Here is a 19,350-nt window from a genome sequence, read left to right as displayed (position 1 = left end):
TTTGTTATTTGGTGGCCCTATATATATATAGGGCATGCATTTGTTATTTTTTTTTAATGAATGATGATGAATGAAAATTAGCCTCCTTGTCTTCTTCTTCCCCTTCTCTTTTTCCCCTCTTCTTCTTCCCCTCCTCTTCTTCCCCCTTCCCTCTTCTTCCTGCAGTTGTCCTGCATCAAAAGAGAGCAGCCCTTCATCCATCTTTGTCGTATAGCGAGCCCGTAGAAAAGGTCTGATCCATGGGATGGAGTTTGATAGCTTGGGGCACCTAAAAATTTACTTCTGCTCTTGTAACGTTTTGGATGATATTTTTCATTTGAAAGTTCTCACTTTCGAATTTTTTCAAGATCAATTTTGATGAATGCATGCTTGATGGTGGCAAACGAGGTAGTGTAGGCTTCATCATTAGGGGCCCGAACTCTAGGGTAGTTGCTGCTGGTGGGTGCCGGATCTTCAACACTTTTGTTCCGGAGGCGAAGTTGAGAGCAATATGGGTTGGGCTGGGTTATGCACAATGTCACGCCCCGGACCCGGATCCGTGACACGGCCGTGCTATTGCCGACTACCGCCCACAATAGCACGCAGCCTCATACCTGGGTAACAGGGTAGCCAAACCAACCAATTTTTTTCATATGAAAACATTCTTAGTACAACATGCTGGTCAGTACCCAAATACAGAGCTTCTATGTAGTTTATGTACACAAAAGTATACTTGCTTTACTCCAAAAGAAAGAAGCCCTGATACCAAATTAACGTGTCTCTGGCAGCTATCAGTGATGAGGATCTGAAAGAAAAAGTAAATGAATGGATATGAGCTACACGGCTCAGTAAGTAATCATACATAATCTTACCGGATCGAACATAATGGTAACCATGTTTATGCTGGGTTTGAGAAGCTGACATGCGTATTATCTCACAATTTATCATGGCAAAATATGTATGCTTGGAAAACAAGCAGTATTTTCAGTCAAACAGAATTTTCATAAAACATAAGAATTCATGCGATTAGCATCATTTAAAGGAGATAGCGGTTTTAGCAAAATACAACATTTCATAAGGATATATTCAAAAAAATCCATTGTAAAACAATGTATGCTTTGGCCAAGCACGTTCATAAATGTCATGGCCCGCCTTCGCAGGGCACGTGACTATCGGGCCTACATGAGGGGGAAACACGGGGCTCCCCTGCCAGATGTTGGCCGGTTCCGGGGCTTCACGCAAGCGTCCTTCACCCCTCACCGATTTTGCTTCTCCCCAAAACGCATCTGCAGGATTTGGAAACACCCGCCTCATATACCCAGGCTCTGAAATGAGCCTCATGATCATGCTTCAAATATCATTTTCATAAAGTATGCATATGAAACCGTGCCCCCGGCATGCCGTGGTCCATTCTCTCGGATGCTACTGCGAAGTCCATTCGGCCACTGGCGGGGCCAGCTAGTCATTCTCGGCCACTAGCAAGGCCAGCGAAGTTATTCTCGGCCACTAGCAAGGCCAGCTCAGTTGCATTCGATCAGTAGCATCTTTGAGCCCATTATAATAGTGCCTCTTGGCTAGATAGTATTTCATTATACCAACTTGCATGCATGATTAAAATATCAGCATCATCATATTGCATACATAGCCATAGCTTCTGAGATCATGCAAGTTACTTATGTGTTGTAACATCTCATGCATGAAACATATATGCTTAAAATAAATGCTTAGGAAACATTAGTAACATGACATGATCCCTAACAGGATTAGAACAGGTTACTTACTTTCTTCACAAATCATGTATACAATTCAAATTGTATGAAAAACACTGGTTCATCTTATAAAACGTAATACAAGATCTACGATAAGATTAAGACAGATTACTTACCTCAATTCGCTTTCCAAATTTCTCAAGTCCAGGTGACAAATCCTTAATCACCTAAAACAACACCATAGGGATCACATTATTCCCCATTTATTTATTATAAAACTTCTTAGTTCATCATACTATGAACTTGCTTGCTTGGATCCCATCCAAGGATCTAGCCCAAGTCCAATTTACCCAATTTAGAGCCTTTGGGGCTCGATTTAAAACCAGATTGGGTCCACATGGGTTGATTGGGTTTTTAATTAAAGGATGGGGCCTCGTTTATAATTCAGTCCAACTTTTTCTAGCCAATTGGGTCCTCTGATTTGGTCAATGTGGCTCATTTGGGCCGATTCACAATCAATTAGGTCTGCTGAGACCAACTCAGCTTAATTGGGTTCGGACCCATTTCAATTTAACTTAAATTAGCTCGGATTTAACCCAATTTATAGTTTGGGCTCGTCCAGACTTAGCCCAATCTGATTGAGCTCAGATTTAGACTTAGCCCAGTCTAATTGGGCTTGGGTTAGTAAAATTTGGCTAAACCCATTTTATTTTTTTTTTCTTTTTTTTTTCCTTCTCTTTTCCTTCTTTTTCTTTTTCTTTTTTTTTCTTTCCCTTTTTCTTTCCTTTTCTTCTCTTCTCCTTTTTCTTTTCTTCTCCTTCCCGAAGCTTCCTCTCCTCCCTTCTTCTTTCATCCCGATCTCCCCTTCCTCTTCTCCTCTACTCTCCGGCGAAGAGAGGACGACGGTCTCCTCCTCTCTTCTCCGACGAAGAGGGGGGGGGGGACGGCGAGTGGAAGGGGGGACGGCGAGCGGAAGGGGAGCCGGGCCGCGACGGACGGCGTCCTCGGCTGAGCTTGCAGCGCTCTCGGCCGCGCCTGCGGCGACAGTGCTCGCGGCCAAAGCCGGCGGCCGCCGCACACGACGACGAGGATGAGTCCCCTCTTCCTCTCTTCTTTTTCTTCTTCTTCCCGAAGCTTCCCCCGACGGCTCTCCCGGACCCTCTTTCCACTCTAACCTCCTCCCCTTCCCATCTCAAGGAAGAAGAGGCGGCGGCTTGGGAGAGGCCGAGCTTGGGGTCATGCCACGGCCGGCGGTGCCCTCGGCCGTCACCCGCGGCCGAAGCCCGCGGCGCCCTCGGCCGCGCTCGCGGCCGACGCTCGACGTCCGCATCCTCGGCCGGCCTGCGGCCGAGGCTCGTGCCGGCGGCCCTCGCGGCCGAAGCCGGTGGCCACCGCACGCTACGTCGAATCGGTGAGTCCCTGTTCCTTCTTCTTCCCAGAGCTTCCTCTCCTCCTCTCTTTCCTTCCTTCTCTCCCGATCCCTCTTTTCTTTCCCCCTTTCTTCTCCTGCGAGGGGAGGCAGTGAGTTCGGGAGAGGTCGGCCACAGCCGGCGGTGCCCTCGGCCGGCCTGCAGCCGACGCTCGTGCCGGCGGCATCCTCGGCTGGCCCGCGGCCGACGCCCGTATCAGCGCCGTTCGCAGCCGAAGCCGGCCGCCGCCGCACGCGACGTCTCCCCGGTGAGTCCCCTCTTCCTCTTTTCTTATTTTTCTTCTTCTTTGCTTCTTTGTTTCTTTCTTTCTTTTCTTTGTTATCCTGAGCAGATTGGGAGGAAAAGCAAGGCTATGAACATCAGGAAGGAAGGAAGGGACGGAGAAATGGATGGATGTTACCTCACTGACCCAAGCAGCGGGTGTCGGTGATGGAGTAAGGTGAAGAGAGGCTCTGGCGACCACCGGAGGTCAGCTGCTATGGCGGGGATGTCGGCGTAGATGTCCAGCCGACGGGGTGCTGAGATCTGGCAGCGTCCGAATTTGGGAGGGAGCGTACCAGGAGGAAGGAAGGCGTTTGGGGGGTTCTAAGCGACGTGTCGAGAGGTTTTTAAGCGATTGTCACTGTATTAACACCTGGCAGCAACACCTCCCTTCTATTGACATCTGCCCCTCCCCTTAAGGACGAGGTGGCGGACTCCAAATGGCTGGCTTCATTGGGCTGGCCCACTAGCCCAATTGGATACGGGCCGGTGAATGGACCGGTCCTCACACACAACATGTTCTGCGGGCCAGTGCAGTCTTGCTCGAGGGTGATTCGGCCACGGTGATTGGCTAGATCGAGAAGGCATCGGTGGCGTGGGTGGGTGCCACCCTCTCCTCTAGAACATCCGAGCCATAGTGAGAGGCGATGTTGTCCGAGAGGATCCTATGGGTCGGAGAAAGGGAGCTGTCTAGAGCACTCTATGATGTATTGTTTTTTTACTTTTTTTAAATGTATCCATATTAGAAGCGTATAAGTCATTATACCCAAAAAAAAAAAAAAAGAGGGATAAGAGGGTCGAGAGGCAAGCGGGGTTTCAATTCGTTTTCATTCTTTTCGCCTCTTCAAACCAATGATTCATTCCTCAGGCACTTCTCTTGGAATTTCCTTAATCTTCACCCGAATTTTTTGTGAAGCCCTGAAGCTCGTTGGTGATGGCAAAGTATTGACCAATCATTCAAGAGGCCGAGACTGGGAGATGCAATTGAAGAAGTGGAAGAGAACTTGTTCTGAAAAATTCATGAGTTCCTCTCCTTCCAGCAGACCCAGAAGATCGCAGCTGCAAGTAATGAGGACTATTTGCTGAGTCTTTCCCACAGAATTTTTTCTTCAACCTGAACAAAGTTCTGGGAAAAGGCTGCTTGATTCGCACCCAAATTCAAGTCTGAGAGGACGCAATCCACTCCTTGCTATGTTTAAAGTGCAATTTTGTGTTTATCAGTAATACAATGGACAATCAGACTCCAGCAAAATCCATTTAAGAATTTAGATTTTTCTCTACTGCATAGTATGATCAAAAGCATGAGAACTCTTTAGCATTTAATCTTAGCTCTTAGTGCATTCTTAATATCAGATTCTGCAGTTGAAAGAAGCTTTCTACTCGAGAATTTTAATTTGAGCTCGAAACCAAAATATGTCACATAAATCTTCAATATCAATAAGCATCATGCATGTTTCTAAAATTATAGTCTTATATGCTTGTATAGTCTCTTTTGCAGGCATATGGCCTCTGTTCCGTTTCCAGTTCGAGTCATGACACCTCTACTGTATCATATTTTTTAATCGATAGGTAGTTAGTGGTCTTACATATTACCTCGAGTTCTCGGAGACTTCTGTCAGGCTTCGCTCTACATCAGTATGGAGAGAGTGGCTCGATCTTTGGCGTAATCGTGGTTACTTTTAAGATATTTATTTATGAAAATGATTGACTGAATTTTTGTTAAATTAATTTTCGAAGATCGAAAAAATTTTATTATTGCTCTGAAATTATAGCCTCGCACACTTGTATGGTTCCAGTTCGAGACTTGATGCCTCCACTACCATATTGTATCATATTTTTCTAATCCATAGGTAGCTTTCGGAGACTTCTGTCAAGCTTTGATCTGCATCAATATGTAGAGGGTGGCTGGAATCTTTGGTATAAAGATCTTGATTGGAGATGCTATTTGGTACATGACTTTAGTCACGCTTGATGATGACTTTTTTGCTTTTGGATGCAATTACATGATTGATAGCACTACCAAATACTGATATTTCAGGCCTTCTATTCAAGACATGTGATATGGAATTGTGGGCGATGCTCCAAAAGGAAGAATGGTCGTTATTGCTTTATGCGATCTATGTACTCAGAAAGTGACGACGAGATCTATCTAGGAGACTAATGTTCTGGTGGAAGTGGATATGGTGAAGGGACCTTAGTATCAAATTAAGTGCCTGTTTATAGCACAACCCTGGTATTTAGTCAAGCAATTCCTAACTACTGCGCAATCATGAAAGGACACACTGCACTGGGAGAGATCTAGTGGGTGTAATGATTTCGACCAGAAGCTACTTTTTTTTCTCTCTTTTTGCTGCTTTTGATTGTGATAAGGTGCGGTGGGTCACGCCAGGTTCTGCCGGCCCCGCTTCTTACATCTGGGAAAAATATCTTCCTGACTTGTTGAGGCACCTCTGAACCCATGTCGCTTTTTTTTTTCTTGGTAAATACAGAAGTATCATATATATATATAACTGTATATAAATATAGTTAAGAAAGTCAAAAAGCAAAATATAAAGAAAAGCACTAGGCAACTCCGCCTCTCCCACCCAGTGTAGTTCTCGGAGTGGTTGGCAACAAAAAAAGCTACCCAATTCGCGACCCCTTTTGCCTTTCTAAATACATGCTTCGTCTGAAGCACCATCTCACCACGAACCATAGCCCGAATATCTCTCAGAAGTAGGTGGTAATTACCGACCCTTCTCCGAAAATCTGCTGAATCCATTCAATAACCATCGCAGAATCGCTATCTAGATGTCGTATTCATAATGGTGTGCATCTCCGCGAGCTTTTGCAACTGCTTTTAGCGCTTTATTTGTTAACATAGAGGTGATCTTTATTAAAAGGGGTATTTTAGTAATAGCAATTACTTCAATATTTGGAAGGGATGACACACTTTCTATCTATTTGTCTTTTCTATACATGTAATCTATAAAAAATTTTAGTTTAGCTTCAGATTAAGAGATGGATGAATTTTGGATGGTAAGCTAGACAGAATGTATCTAGATCACTTGAAGCTATTATTCCTGATTTAGGAAGATCTTGAAAAAATCCCTCAATCCCCTACAATTTTCAGATTTTAGGATTAACAATTTGGATTGAGAATAAAAAAGTCTAACATTTTGATGTATTTCGGCTGTAAATATTTTTTTCAGAAATTTTTTTGGATAAGGTTGATTTAGATGATGACTATCTCAATGCATGAGAATGCATACCATCGTCGTGCTTGCTAACAATCTACGCATGCATATTCTTGTGGCAAACCAGCGATCATAGAGACGGTCCCACGGGCAAAATAAGCGAGAAAAAAAATTATCGTACATTGAATAGAGAAAGATACTATCTCATGTTGCATGGAAAAAGATTGTACAAGCAATATATAGAGCTGGAACTACATAATTATAGGCTAAGATAAGGTGCTATATAAAGAATGTAAGCTGTATAAATAAAAAAAAAAAACAACAGCCGGAGGTGTGCTGGGGCGTAGCAAAGAATCTAAGAACAGGACGAGGGAGCAATTTACCGTCATCCCCAGAAACGGAGAAACAAGGTGACAGCGTCCTCTCGGACTTTTAACACCAACGCAGGAGACGGACCGGGCCCCACCCATCGTCCTGCAAAACCACCGGCCTCGTGCGAGTGGGACCCACGGCCCAACGCAGCCCGGTCCACTCTCCCCGTGCGAGTGGGACCCACGGCGGTCTTCTTTTTCCCTTGCCTCGTTTTCCTCAAGCCAAAAAAGGCTTCCATCTCCAGCCTGTCCGATGCCTGACGTGGTACCTCGTACACAGAATTAATTACTCGAGCTAAACGGTGGGCGGTATCGTGGATCCGCGTCAGCGGATAAGGTCGCCACATCGTGCTCCTTTTCTTACCGCTGCCCGATTTATCCTCACCGCCCGTGAGACCAAGTCAAATGTGAGAACGGTAAGCATACTCGGCAAGTGTTCATATCTCGGATGTCAGGAATAGCTGCGCAATTCTAGCATGGGGAATAGGGATCCTTATCCTCTCGCCCATATCCGTCTCCGCCCAACCATATATACACCATCCCGTTCCCTATCAAAAGCTTCATTCCATTTTGCTTCACTTTTCTTGAATTTTAGAAACAGAGAGAATAGAGAAGATGTTGGCGATATTCCACAAGGCGTTCGCTCACCCGCCGCAGGAGCTCAACAGCCCCGGCAGCGGCCGGCGTGCCCCCAAGAACCCGGAGGAAATCCTCCGGGAGTTCCACAGCCTCCACCCTGAGGACTCCTTCTCCGCCACCTTCAGCGGCGGCGCCGCCCTCTCCTGCGTCCCCTCCCACTCCAACCACTCTCCCCACCAAAGGCACGGCTTCTGATCGGTCCCATATATATACGACCCCCGGTCTCTCTCTCTCTCTCTCTCTCTCTCATGTTTTTGTCTGGGTGCAGGTTGTTCTGTAGCTTCGACGACATCTACTGTATGTTCGTGGGGGGGCTCGATAACTTGTGCTCTTTGATCAGGCAGTACGGCCTGTCCAAGAACACCAACGAGGCGCTGCTGGTGATCGAGGCCTACCGGACGCTGCGCGACCGTGGGCCGTACCCGGCGGACCAGGTCCTCAAGGACCTCGCCGGCTCCTTCGCCTTCGTGGTCTACGATAGCAAGGCCGGCACCGTCTTCGCGGCTCTGGTATATATAAATTTATATATTCTCGGTTTATTCATGTCCGCTGCGGCGGATGCGGAGTTCTTATTCTTGTTATTTGGAATTGGGGCGCATGCAGAGCGCGGATGGAAAGATCCCGCTATTCTGGGGCATAGCGGCGGATGGATCGGTCGTGATCTGTGATGATGTCGGAATCATCAAAGGCGGCTGCGGCAAATCATACGCTCCTTTCCCTACCGGTATGTTTTTTTTTTTTTAAGCCTTTGTATGTGAATGTGCTCTAATTAATTAATTTATGATTTATATGCAAATTTCTGTCTTAATAGTAAGAGTTTGCAGGGAGGGAAGGTAGAAATTAAAGCCAAATTAACCTTGGTTTATTACCAAAAAATATATCGCATATATAATTACTTGATGGAGAACCGTGCCCTGTTTGGTTCCAGCATAGTTAATTTTGCTAGGAATAAGTTCGTTGCTAGACCAGAGGGATAAAGCTGACTTATTTGCCACCAAGGTGGTAGCTCAGTTGGAACGGGGCGTTTACTTCCAACCAAGTGGTTCCAGGTTCGAAACGCGCGGGCGTCGATTAAATTTGGGGACCGAATGCTCCACGCCCGGACACGAGGTCTGGAAGTGCTACTGGTCGGCTGATAGCCTGGGTGGTGCCAGGTGTGACGTACTCACATGGAGGGTCGGGTCGGGTAACCAAGCCGGCTCACGGGTGGGGAGGGTATAAGTAAAATAGGTCGGCGTGCCCAACACACGACCCGGTTTGCCCGCATCGAACATTCTCCCGGCGGGGTGGGGGGCCCAGTGGGGGCTGCTACGCGGGGTTGGGCTTGTCCCTTCCTCCCCCTGCTCCCTTTTTTTAAGCAAAAAAAAAAGCTGACTTATTTTGATCGAATAGTTTTATTCTGATTGAAGAGGATAAAGTACTAAAAAATTTATCTCGAACATTTTCCCAAAAAAAAAAAGGAAGAAAGATGCAGAGTTATGCTGAATAAGTCATTGCTTAAAGTTATGGGTGAGGTGGCCTGGATAGCATAATAACCCAAGAAAGAGATTTGGTTTGGGGATGAAACACCAAGTATTATATAAGTTTTCATGAATTTGTTGGTGAATTGGATGCAGGGTGCATGTTTCATAGCGAGGGAGGTCTGAAGAGCTTCGAGCATCCGATGAACAAGTTGAGGCCAATGCCGAGGGTGGACAGCGAGGGGGTGATGTGCGGTGCCAACTTCAAGGTCGACACCTATTCCAGGATTAACAGCATGCCGCGGGTCGGCAGCGCCACCAACTGGACTTTCTGGGACGAGTCCATGCTCTAGCTTCCTGCTCCTGCTGCCAGCAACAAGAGACGACCAATCCCATCTTGCTCTGCTTCTTCTGCTGCTGCTGCTGCTGATTTAGTTTACGTTTGGTCTTCTTCTTCTTCTTCTTATTCTTCTTCTTCTGCTTCTGCTTCTTTGTTTTAATGGGTTTCGAGTTCCCTTTGCAGTGTACCATGGTGGTGGTTTAAGTGTCTGGCTGTATATCTAGTGTCTATCTTTTATATACATATATACAACAAAAAACTGATCTACCTCAGCCTTTTTTGGTAGTGTTTAATATATCATTGCGTCGATGCACAAGGTGGCACGTCCGTTTGGTCTTCTTTTTCTTCTTCTTTGTTTTAATGGGTTTCGGGTTCCCTTTGCAATGTACCATGGTGGTGGTTCAAGTGTGTGATCTAGTGTCTATCTTTTATATATATATATATATATATAGAAAAAACTGATCTAGCTCGGGCTTTTTGGTGGTGTTTAATGTATCCTTGCATGATTTGCATCGAAGCACAAGGTGGCGCGTGTTGTGCAATGCGCACGGGCGTATTATAAGTCGTATCCGTTCTTATTAAAGCGCTCCTAGACGCTGGATTTAGGGTGATGAATCCACCTAATAATTTAACTTTAGGGTGAAATGAATAATCTATTTAGGATAAATTTATTCTAGATTCGGATCTGGTCCATTTAATAATTTTTCGATGTGTTCCATGCATCAAGAAACTAAAGTTGGATTTGAAATTTTGGCTCCCTCAGTGGCGTGCAAATGAAAAAGCAATGTCATACAATTGAGAATTTGGCAGGGAATAGTGGGATTAGTAGGAGTTCTGATCTTTTTCGGGATAGATTTTCTATTTGTCCCTTTTATGTAGACTACAATTGAAAATATGTTCATCAGCAAACACAAAAGATTGGAGGGATGGGAAGACTGGAAGGACGAAAGTGGACTTAGGATCAAAATCAAGCTTGAGACAGTGCCAAGTGTTCATGGATTCATGCAGATTCCAAATGCTAGGCCTATTTGGTTAGATTGGATGAAATTAAGTTAAAACTGGTTAGATCTCAAAAGTTGACCTCAGAGTCCGCAAGACTTGGAACTAACCCAAATCTGATTTAATGAAGGATCTATTCAGCTTGCTTAAATCATAAATTGAGACAACTTAAGGTCAAAGATATGGGATTTAGACTTTCCTGTACAAGGTAACAAATGTTATTCACACGCGGAAGAGAGTGAGCTAGGTTTTCCCGATATCCTAGAAGCCCCCTCATCCTTGAACCCCAAACGCCCGAAGCCCCCTCATCCTTGAACCCCAAACGCCCGACTTTTAGCGATTCCATATCAACTAATGGAATAATAATAATAATTTCAATTAAAGGAAGCTAAATCCGATGCCCGTAATTCTTCATACCATGCTTACGGAACATGTGTTTGACAAGATTTGTAGCTGTACAGCGGCCATTGCTTACTATTGTTGTAGGCTGTTATAACCTCAGTGACTTTTTTTTGGTTTTTTTATAATCACACAACTAAACCAAAGAAGTTTCAATTTTGTTCGTATGGATTATAACAATGTTGCTTTCCATATTGTGGAACTTTGATGAGCGTTTGCCTTCAAATTCGTAGAAAATTTAATTCTTGGATATATTGTAGGATATCATAATTGATTTTTTTAATTAACATAGAAATTTAATTACCGGTCCCTCCATAGACTCCTCTGTATTACTTTGTATTAAACAATAATTTTAACTACATTTAAATTATAATATAAGGAAGTTAAATTTGAATTACTAGCTCTATGAATGTGTGATTAAAAACAACAAAATGCCATCCTAAGTTCTGCTATGAGATGAAAGAGTTGTTTCTTTGTGGCTAATGCTACGCATACAGTGAACAATTAGGATCATCTGTGATGCAGCTTATGCACTGGAGGGTGCTATGCATTTCTGAATGGCTGCAATCAAGAGATGAAGAACATTAAACAATGTGCATACTATATGTGCTCATGAACTGCCTTGTTCATAGCGGCCATCTAGGGTTGCATAGCACTTTACGTGTGCCGTGCTGGGTGCATCGGTTCGTGCCCTACTGAATGGCTCTCGGGGTTATGAATTGCATGCGCTGCTATGCACGGCCGAAGACGTGGACGGATTGCATGAGTGCTACTCGTGCAGTGCACCATAGGGAATCCACACTTTGCAAAGTGCCATTTTGCAGTCATGTTGTATGCATAGAAATAGACGAGCAGCATCAAAGGTGGTAGGAGCCGTTGCAGAATTAGACCCACAAAAACCATGGCCTTTATTCAAAACAACGGCGGAAAGTTGGAGAATCTTAAGAATGGCAACAACGCCGTTCCTTGCACACGCCCGTTTTCAGACCCGAAGCCAGCTCATGATATAATCCCGCCTTCTCCCTCCTCCTCCTATTCATTCCTTCGCAAGAAAACAAATATAAGTTACTAGGAGACGCTTAATTAACCCTGTCGATCTCCTTCTATCCATCCAAAGTTCCAACTCCTCGACGACAGAAAGGACTCGCCCTTAGTGGACGAGCTGGAACAGTTCGCCCTCATTCTGAAAAAAACGTATTACCTGCCTTTCAGGTGTATTCACTAGAAAGGAATATGAAATAAACAAATCATAAACTAAGAAGAAGCGTGCAATACCACATAACGCAATGTACAAAAACATAAAAATCCACCAGAGGAAGACAAGCTTACGACGAGCAGGAAACCTGAAAGCAATATTAAGAACTTCTTTTTCCAAAATAATGTAACTGTTATGAATGCAGATGACTGAGTTGAAGATTTTGGTTGATAGCCTCGAGAAGGAAAGGGGATTCTAATTTGCTAAATTAAAAGAGATTGAGCTTGTGCCAGGCACCTGGAATGGAGCGTCCGCGGGTATGGAGAAATATTCTCTCCAAGTTCTACACTATGCAATTTCTTTTTCATTAATCACTAAGTATAATGAGACAAAAGGTCCTCAATTGGATGCTTACATTCTTACCTAATGAGAGAAAAAAAAAATGCTTACATGGTTCCGTGCATATGTGCATACTTTTATTGCTATGTGAGCATATAGGAATTTTCCACCAGCTTGACCTATTCTGTATGTTAACTTGTATCTTTTCACTATAATTTTGCAGATTGTAGGTGCAATTCAAAAGATACTATATGCCATGGATGGCAATTTTTCTGTGGTGGAAGATGCACAAGCTATGATATTTGATAGCAGACTTGATTCAATGGTAATCATATTGGCATATCTTATGATTATAGCCGTCAATGAATCAAGTCAGCGATCAATGTTGCAGCAAATAAACTCAATATGGGCCACTGAATACCCGTTGCCCAGGTAACACGATAGAAATCAATGTAGGAATAAAAAAGAGAAAAAGAAAAAGAAGACATCTCGACTTGCGACATTGAAGTGGCAGCCATTACAACAAGGACTGCAAGCCTACGACTTTCAGATTAATCTCAGCTTCGTCAAAGTGCTTCCCTATTAGCTACCTGCTGAAGCTTCCTTGCCAAGGACAGTGCCTCGATCTTTACTGCTCTTTTGCCTTGGGTGCTCACATATTTGTGCCTTGGGTTCTTTTTCTAAAAAGAATTTTTTGACAGATCTTTATGGAATGGAATCTTGTAAATGGAACTTGGTTTGGCGGGCTGACTTTGCTTTGTCCTAAATAAATCCGTGCTATTAGTCATATGTTTCTTAGCCTTTTGAGGATCTCACTGATGTGTTTGGCGATTGCAAATTCAAAATCCAATGATACTACTAAAAAATTGGGTGGGCTATCAGCCAATAACCCTCATTCTTCCTCAAAAAAAAAAAAAAAATCTTCTTTCCAAATTGTGCTTTACTGATGATGGCTTAAGTTTAATACATCAGAGCGCGCGCACAAAAAATAATAATAACAATAAACTAAAGAAAAAGAAAAAAGAGACGCATCAAATCCATGAGAACTAGGAAACCACTGCTTCCAACATATGATTCTACCCCGACAGTATGCCAAAACTGTGTTGTTTGTAAATATCCCTGTGAGAAAAATGTACTGCGGCTATATGTATTATAACATAAAATAAAATGTGGGCTTCCTGATGAGAGCTTTTGCAATGTAGAATGGCAAAGTATATGCTTTACTTCTTTCAAACCTACATCATCTTGTACTAAACATCATTCTGAATGCACCTACCTTGACCAAAACAACACTGCAGTGAAACTGTTTATGCTCAATAATTCTAATTTCTGCAGCCAACTGAACTTGTGACAGCCAAAACAAAATGATTTAGGAAGTCGGTTATCAAATTCATGTAATCCAACAGAGTTATCTGATAATAAAGCACCAGCACATCACACGCCCAACTCCTGATAAACAAAGCCAAGAGAATATAGCCTGAGCTAACAACAGATCTCTACATAATATAAAACAATAAAATGATTATAAGTAGGAAGCAAATATGAAAGGAACTTCATCTCTGCTGCCAAATGGAGAGACTAAGGCTTCCTACAACATTTTTTATATATATATAGAAACATAAGCAGACCGTTTTATAGCATGTCCAACCAAACAGGGCTTTCAGCCTCGTATTCATGCAGTGGGAGCAGGCTCTTCCACTGTGCCTGACTGGCCTTCCGTTGTTGCTGCAGAAGGCTGTTCCTTGGTTGGCTTGCTGCCATTAGCTTTGGCCTCTTTAGCGGGTGTTCCCTGCTTGCTTGCAACAGCCGCACCAGCAGCAACTCCATCTTTGGCTGGGGCTGGTGGGGGAGAGGGTTTCATGTGTGGTGGGGGATTATGCTTGAGTTTCACCAATATTTGGCGCATCCTCGAGAGATCGGTGCGCTTGCCCGGCTTTGGCCCCTGCACAACAACGATAGACGGCTTCTTCTCTCGCTCTTTCTTTCCCTTCTTCTCAATGCTGGGTAACTCGTGTGGTATCAGCTCCGAGATTGCTTTCCAGTAATGCTTGTCAGCATTGGCGTGGAATTTCTCTTGGTTGGCCAGGAATAGCTGGGCAACAGGCAGTAAGCAACAATGATTGCAACTTTGAACAAGCATTCCAATGGCAAAGAAAAAAGCTTGTATTCAAACAGAATTATTACTTCATACCTTCTCCCTCTCTCTATTGTGGATCTTGTTTGTCTCACAGTTTAACTTCCTTTTCTCATAGAAAGCTTGCTTGTATTCATCAGCTTCAGCAATAATTTGGTTCCGTAACTCCTTTTCCTTCCTTTCTTTCTCCTCAAGAAGAATAGCATTTTGGCTGCTTATGGTGGTTCAAATTAAAACAACCATGTTTAACCTTTACCTCCAACAATATTAAAATGGAATGCAGTAGGAAAAGAATTATGAGAAAAGCTGACACAGTCACTATAAAAGCAGAACAACCGGTACTCAAACAAAATACAATGAATCATCAGAGAGGAAATTAATGGGATTATATATGGACTGGGAGGTTAAACCTTTTTAATCCCGCAAATTACTCCACACATGATGCAAGCTCAGTAAACAATAGCAGGCTAGAAAAACATTCAATCACAACTCTTATAAGTCGTTAAATATAAACCCCTTGTAGCTAATATCAACTACAAACAGTTACAACTACATTAGGATGATCACAAGTCGTCAAGAAACTTGGTTTTATACTATGTCTCAAAACAGGCAGATGGGATCTGGGCTTTGTTCACTGTACATGAAATCCTGTCAAAAGAACCACCATAAACTGCATGCACATCCTCAGAAGAACCACCATAACTTTCACAAACATCCACCACTAACCTACTTCCCTTTCCATCTACCAACTTACCTGCCTTTCAGGTGTATGCACTAGAAAGGAATATGAAATAGACAAATCATCAACTAAGAAGAAGTGTGCAATACCACATAACGCAATGTACAAAAACATAAAAAATCCTTCTCCAGGCAAGATACATTTTAGCTGTTCAAGTAAATGGACTTAAGCATATATTCAATATCATCCACTTTGTCAAGACAATGCTGACCTTGCAATCAGGAGGCACATTTCAACTGTTCCCTATTCTCCCAACCGAGGCAGTTTGTGGTCAGATGCTCTATAAGAATTTACCGTATCATTGTTTAATTAGCAAAGTTTCCATTACTATGGTTCTAAGTCACGAATAACTATAGAAAAAATTAGAGCTTCTCCAAAGTAGGGACCTACGAGCTCATGAAGGGCTTTGAGGTCAGTTTGCCAGCATTGAGAATCCAATATCTTCTCATTCTCAATCAATTTAGAGTCGAATATATCCAATAGCTGAAATTCTTTTAGATAAAGGAAGATGTTCCTCAAAACACACACGAAGTTTCACAAAATAGCTTCCCTATAATATAGGAATTATGAACCATCATAATAGACTATATATGCATATAGACATACATATATAATGTGCTCATTCAAAAATGCAAGTGGCCTGGAGAGACGCAAAATGATTCCTTTTGAGTAAGTCATATTAACTTTCCAAGCCCTTTAATCCTACAAGGTTGTCTTTCTCAAGTAGCTTAAATGGAGCAACTTCCTTTCTAAAAAAAAGACAAGGCATATTTGCATCTATTATCTGTCAAAGGCATCATCCGTTTCCCTTTTATAGACCCATTACATTGTTGCAATACTAGAGTGCTTAGTATGGAGATTATTTTGTGGGTTGCAGCAAGTTCATATAAGAGTCAATTTTATAACCTTAAAAGCGTCAATAAAACTTCAAAAAAAGAAGTAGAATAACCACTCAATTTTCCACGACTCTCCATTTTGACACAATAAAGATGAATGGTAACTGATTTCTGTCAAATTCACTTGCATATAGAGGTTACATGGTGATCCTTAATCTAATTCATAAAGACCACTAGATTTTTAAAGAATATATATGGATGCTTGCCACAATAAAAATAGCAAAACTTTTCCATCCTGCCTAAAAAAGCATATTTTCTCCCATGATTCCAATATTAGTTTGACTCTCTAGAACCATCTCAACTTCAAATCTCACCACCTCAAAACACACAGTACTTCAAGCACTTTCATTTCCAAGTCTCAAGGTAAATTTTCTTCCAAAATTGCAGACGGCCAAGTGAACATCATTAGAGACTTAAATATCAAAACTTCAAGAAGATACATATGAAAGAGGGGCTTGCTTGTTTATCTGCAAGGTAAAGGGATCTGATCATGCTTCCACAGCCTACAAGCATTATCCCATCTACGTGGCACCAAGTCTGGCTAAACAATAAAACAATGACTCATATTGGAAGGTCCTCTATCACAGAACTAACTTATACTTTTCCAACACAATTCATCATCGATAGTTTGCTCTCGAAGAGAAGAAAATGATTCATGGTTGGATCTCTAAGTATCAGAATTACCAATGCCAACCCTAGTCAACTACAACTTGTTCAACATTCGATCTGAAAATATGACTAGCTCTAATCCTAGTAACAAAGGGCCCTATTTTTATTTTTTTTTCAAAATCCACCTTGCTCTAATCGTGAAATGCTAAAATATAAAGTTGGCCTTTATACTAAGGTTTCAAGAACAAAGGCATCACATAAATTTACATATCGGCTCAACCACCATTCAATTCAGTCAATCACAAAGATCCACCCCCAAACGAAATCTTTAATCATGCTACCAGGAAACAAGAGAGGCCTATTGCATAGTTTGCTCACAAATACTGTGACTGAAAATTACTATAACCGATGAATACCTGGACAACGCTCTTGCAGAAAACCAACCAAATAGGTCACGCTTCTCTTCCTAAATGTGGATTGCTCAGCTCTAACGCATGCAGCTGTAAGTGCTCTTACAATAACTTAGAAGGGCATCTAGTCAAAGCGTGCAAACGAGAAGCTAAGTTTGTTGGTAAATCATGAAACTATGCAAGCTCATGCCATCCTCTATGCTATGTATGCTATATGAATTAAGCAACACAAAAGTCAATTTATGTAAATATTGATAAACCCTAGTTTAAGAAAAGCAGAAGTCAAAATCTTGAAATAGTATCCACTGCAAAACCTCAGATCACGAAAACATCAACAGTCAATTCGCCAGCTTCTTGGGTTTCTTATCGTAAAGAATGAGTAGAAAACCATAGATCTAAGCAATATCAATTCAAATCTCGGACCTGATCACCAACACAGATATCACCACGAACTATATATTCAAACAAATCAACTCGATTCAAGAAAAGCATCAAAGAAAGCGAGCATCAGAAAAGCAGAACCACGAAAAAAAGAGGTCTCACCGCCGCCACTCCCGCAGGATAAACCCCTCATCCGGCTGCATCTCGTTTGGCGGCGGTAGGATCAGGCCGTCGGTAGCAAAGACCCCGCCGTGATCCGCCACCTCGTAGGACTTCCCGTTGGATTCCGGCATCGAGAAGGGGGAGGGCGAGGAGGCGAAGTCCGGTTGCGGATCGGGGGGGCGGTAGCCGAAGCCCTCGGGGGAGGGCGGGAAGCTTGCGTCGCCGGAGGCATGGCGGACTGGGACATCGTCGTCTCCGCCGCTTAAGGCCTCGCCGCCATGGAAGGCGGCGGCGGGGGAGTCATCGGCGGGATCCTTGGAGTCCTCGTCGGCGGCGAAGGAGGAGTAGGCGTCGAAGCGCTGCGAGGGGAGGCGGGGGTCGTAGCCGAGGTAGCCGTCGTCGTCGAAGGGGCGGGTGGATCCCGTCATCACCTCCTCGCCGTCGTTGCTGAAGGCGTCGAAAGAGGAAGCCATCTCTCTCCCTTTCTCGCTCGCTCTGAGGTCGGTGGAAGAAATGAATGGAAGGGACTCGGTCTGGTGATATTTTTGTATAGTGCGGTTTTAGTGACCAAATTGCCCTTGGGGCTATTAATAGGGACTTGCCAATTAGCAGCCGGCCCGTGAGGAAAATAATTATATCTCTTAAGACAATTAATAATTTTTTTTTTTTTTTTGCTAAAAAATTTTGGGGGGGGGGAGGGGGAGAGAAGAAAGGGACCAACCCACCCCCACGTAGCAGCTCTCACTAAGCCCCCGCCCCGTCGATGCGGATGGACATCATTTTACTCACATCCTCCTCATTCGAAGGTGAGTACGTCATACCTGGCACCACCCAGCTATAGGTGGAAGGAAAGCATAATCGCCAACGAACCGTCCAGACGTGGAGCATTCGGTCTCCAAATTTAATCGACGCCTGTTCGTTTCGAACCCGGACAACTCGAGCGGAATTATCGCCCTCTTACCACCAGGCTACCACCGTGGTGGCACAATTAATAATTTTTAACTATTTATTTTAGTGAGAAGACGATATATTTTGATAATACCCCACTGAAAAAATAGTAGATAATATAGTTGATAGTTTATTAAAGATGTAAATTATAAGGACATTTAATTTGAAAGAAGGCCAACTTTCAAGTTGTTTATTTGCTTTATAAAAGAGTCATGGTGTAATGATTGATTTCATTTTGATTAGTTAAGCAGAGACACAAGTACACACTCGTGCAATCTTAAATTTATTATTATTTTATCATCATTTACCTAAATATGGCAACCTAATCTATTCTTGGGGATGGGATTTTTGTCCGAATCTTTTCCTAAGAACTGTTTGGAAATCAGAAGATTTTTTCAGATAAATTTTTATAGGAAGGATCTGTTAGCTATTAATGGCATGGGAGCATTAATATATTCTCTCTTAAAATTGGATTGAAGGAGAACAATACTGCTAATTAGCTCTCTAAATTCTTTCGTATATTTAGAGGAAAAATCGAGACGCAAACTTCATCATCTGACTAAAACAAGCCTAAATTAAATAGAAGACACGATGTTTGGTCCTTTTAAACTCAAACTAGTTCAGGCTGCAAAGATGAAACTGGTTATGGAAAAGCGTTTTACGTATTACACCACTATCAACAACAGTACAATCTATCAAATGGTGTACATCTAGAAAATAAAATTGCAATTAGTAGAAAGAAAAAAAAAACACAGCAAATTATAGGTAAACAGT

The 19,350-nt window shown here is 42.9% G+C and overlaps 2 protein-coding genes across 2 annotated transcripts; one reads left to right on the top strand and one right to left on the bottom strand.

Moving 5' to 3' along the window:
• Positions 1-7,442: 7,442 nt before the first annotated feature.
• Positions 7,443-9,692, top strand: LOC103698123 (stem-specific protein TSJT1). Its single transcript, XM_026801539.2, has 4 exons — positions 7,443-7,747; positions 7,834-8,074; positions 8,169-8,289; positions 9,182-9,692. The coding sequence occupies exons 1-4, from the start codon at positions 7,542-7,544 to the stop codon at positions 9,376-9,378; spliced, it is 765 nt and encodes a 254-aa protein (XP_026657340.2). The 5' UTR covers positions 7,443-7,541; the 3' UTR covers positions 9,379-9,692.
• Positions 9,693-13,662: 3,970 nt separating this feature from the next.
• On the bottom strand, positions 13,663-18,151 carry LOC103698093 (clathrin light chain 2-like). The gene is made up of 3 exons (XM_008780069.4): positions 17,629-18,151; positions 14,489-14,642; positions 13,663-14,389 (listed from the first exon to the last, which is right to left on the bottom strand). Exons 1-3 carry the CDS (start codon positions 18,099-18,101, stop codon positions 13,970-13,972), a joined length of 1,047 nt encoding a protein of 348 aa, XP_008778291.2. The 5' UTR covers positions 18,102-18,151; the 3' UTR covers positions 13,663-13,969.
• Between the last annotated feature and the right edge of the window lie 1,199 nt (positions 18,152-19,350).

The sequence above is a fragment of the Phoenix dactylifera genome, chromosome 18, assembly GCF_009389715.1.
Source record: "Phoenix dactylifera cultivar Barhee BC4 chromosome 18, palm_55x_up_171113_PBpolish2nd_filt_p, whole genome shotgun sequence".
Lineage (NCBI taxonomy): Eukaryota > Viridiplantae > Streptophyta > Magnoliopsida > Arecales > Arecaceae > Phoenix > Phoenix dactylifera.
Note: the sequence above shows the minus strand (reverse complement) of the source record. Positions and strands in the feature narration are given on the sequence as shown.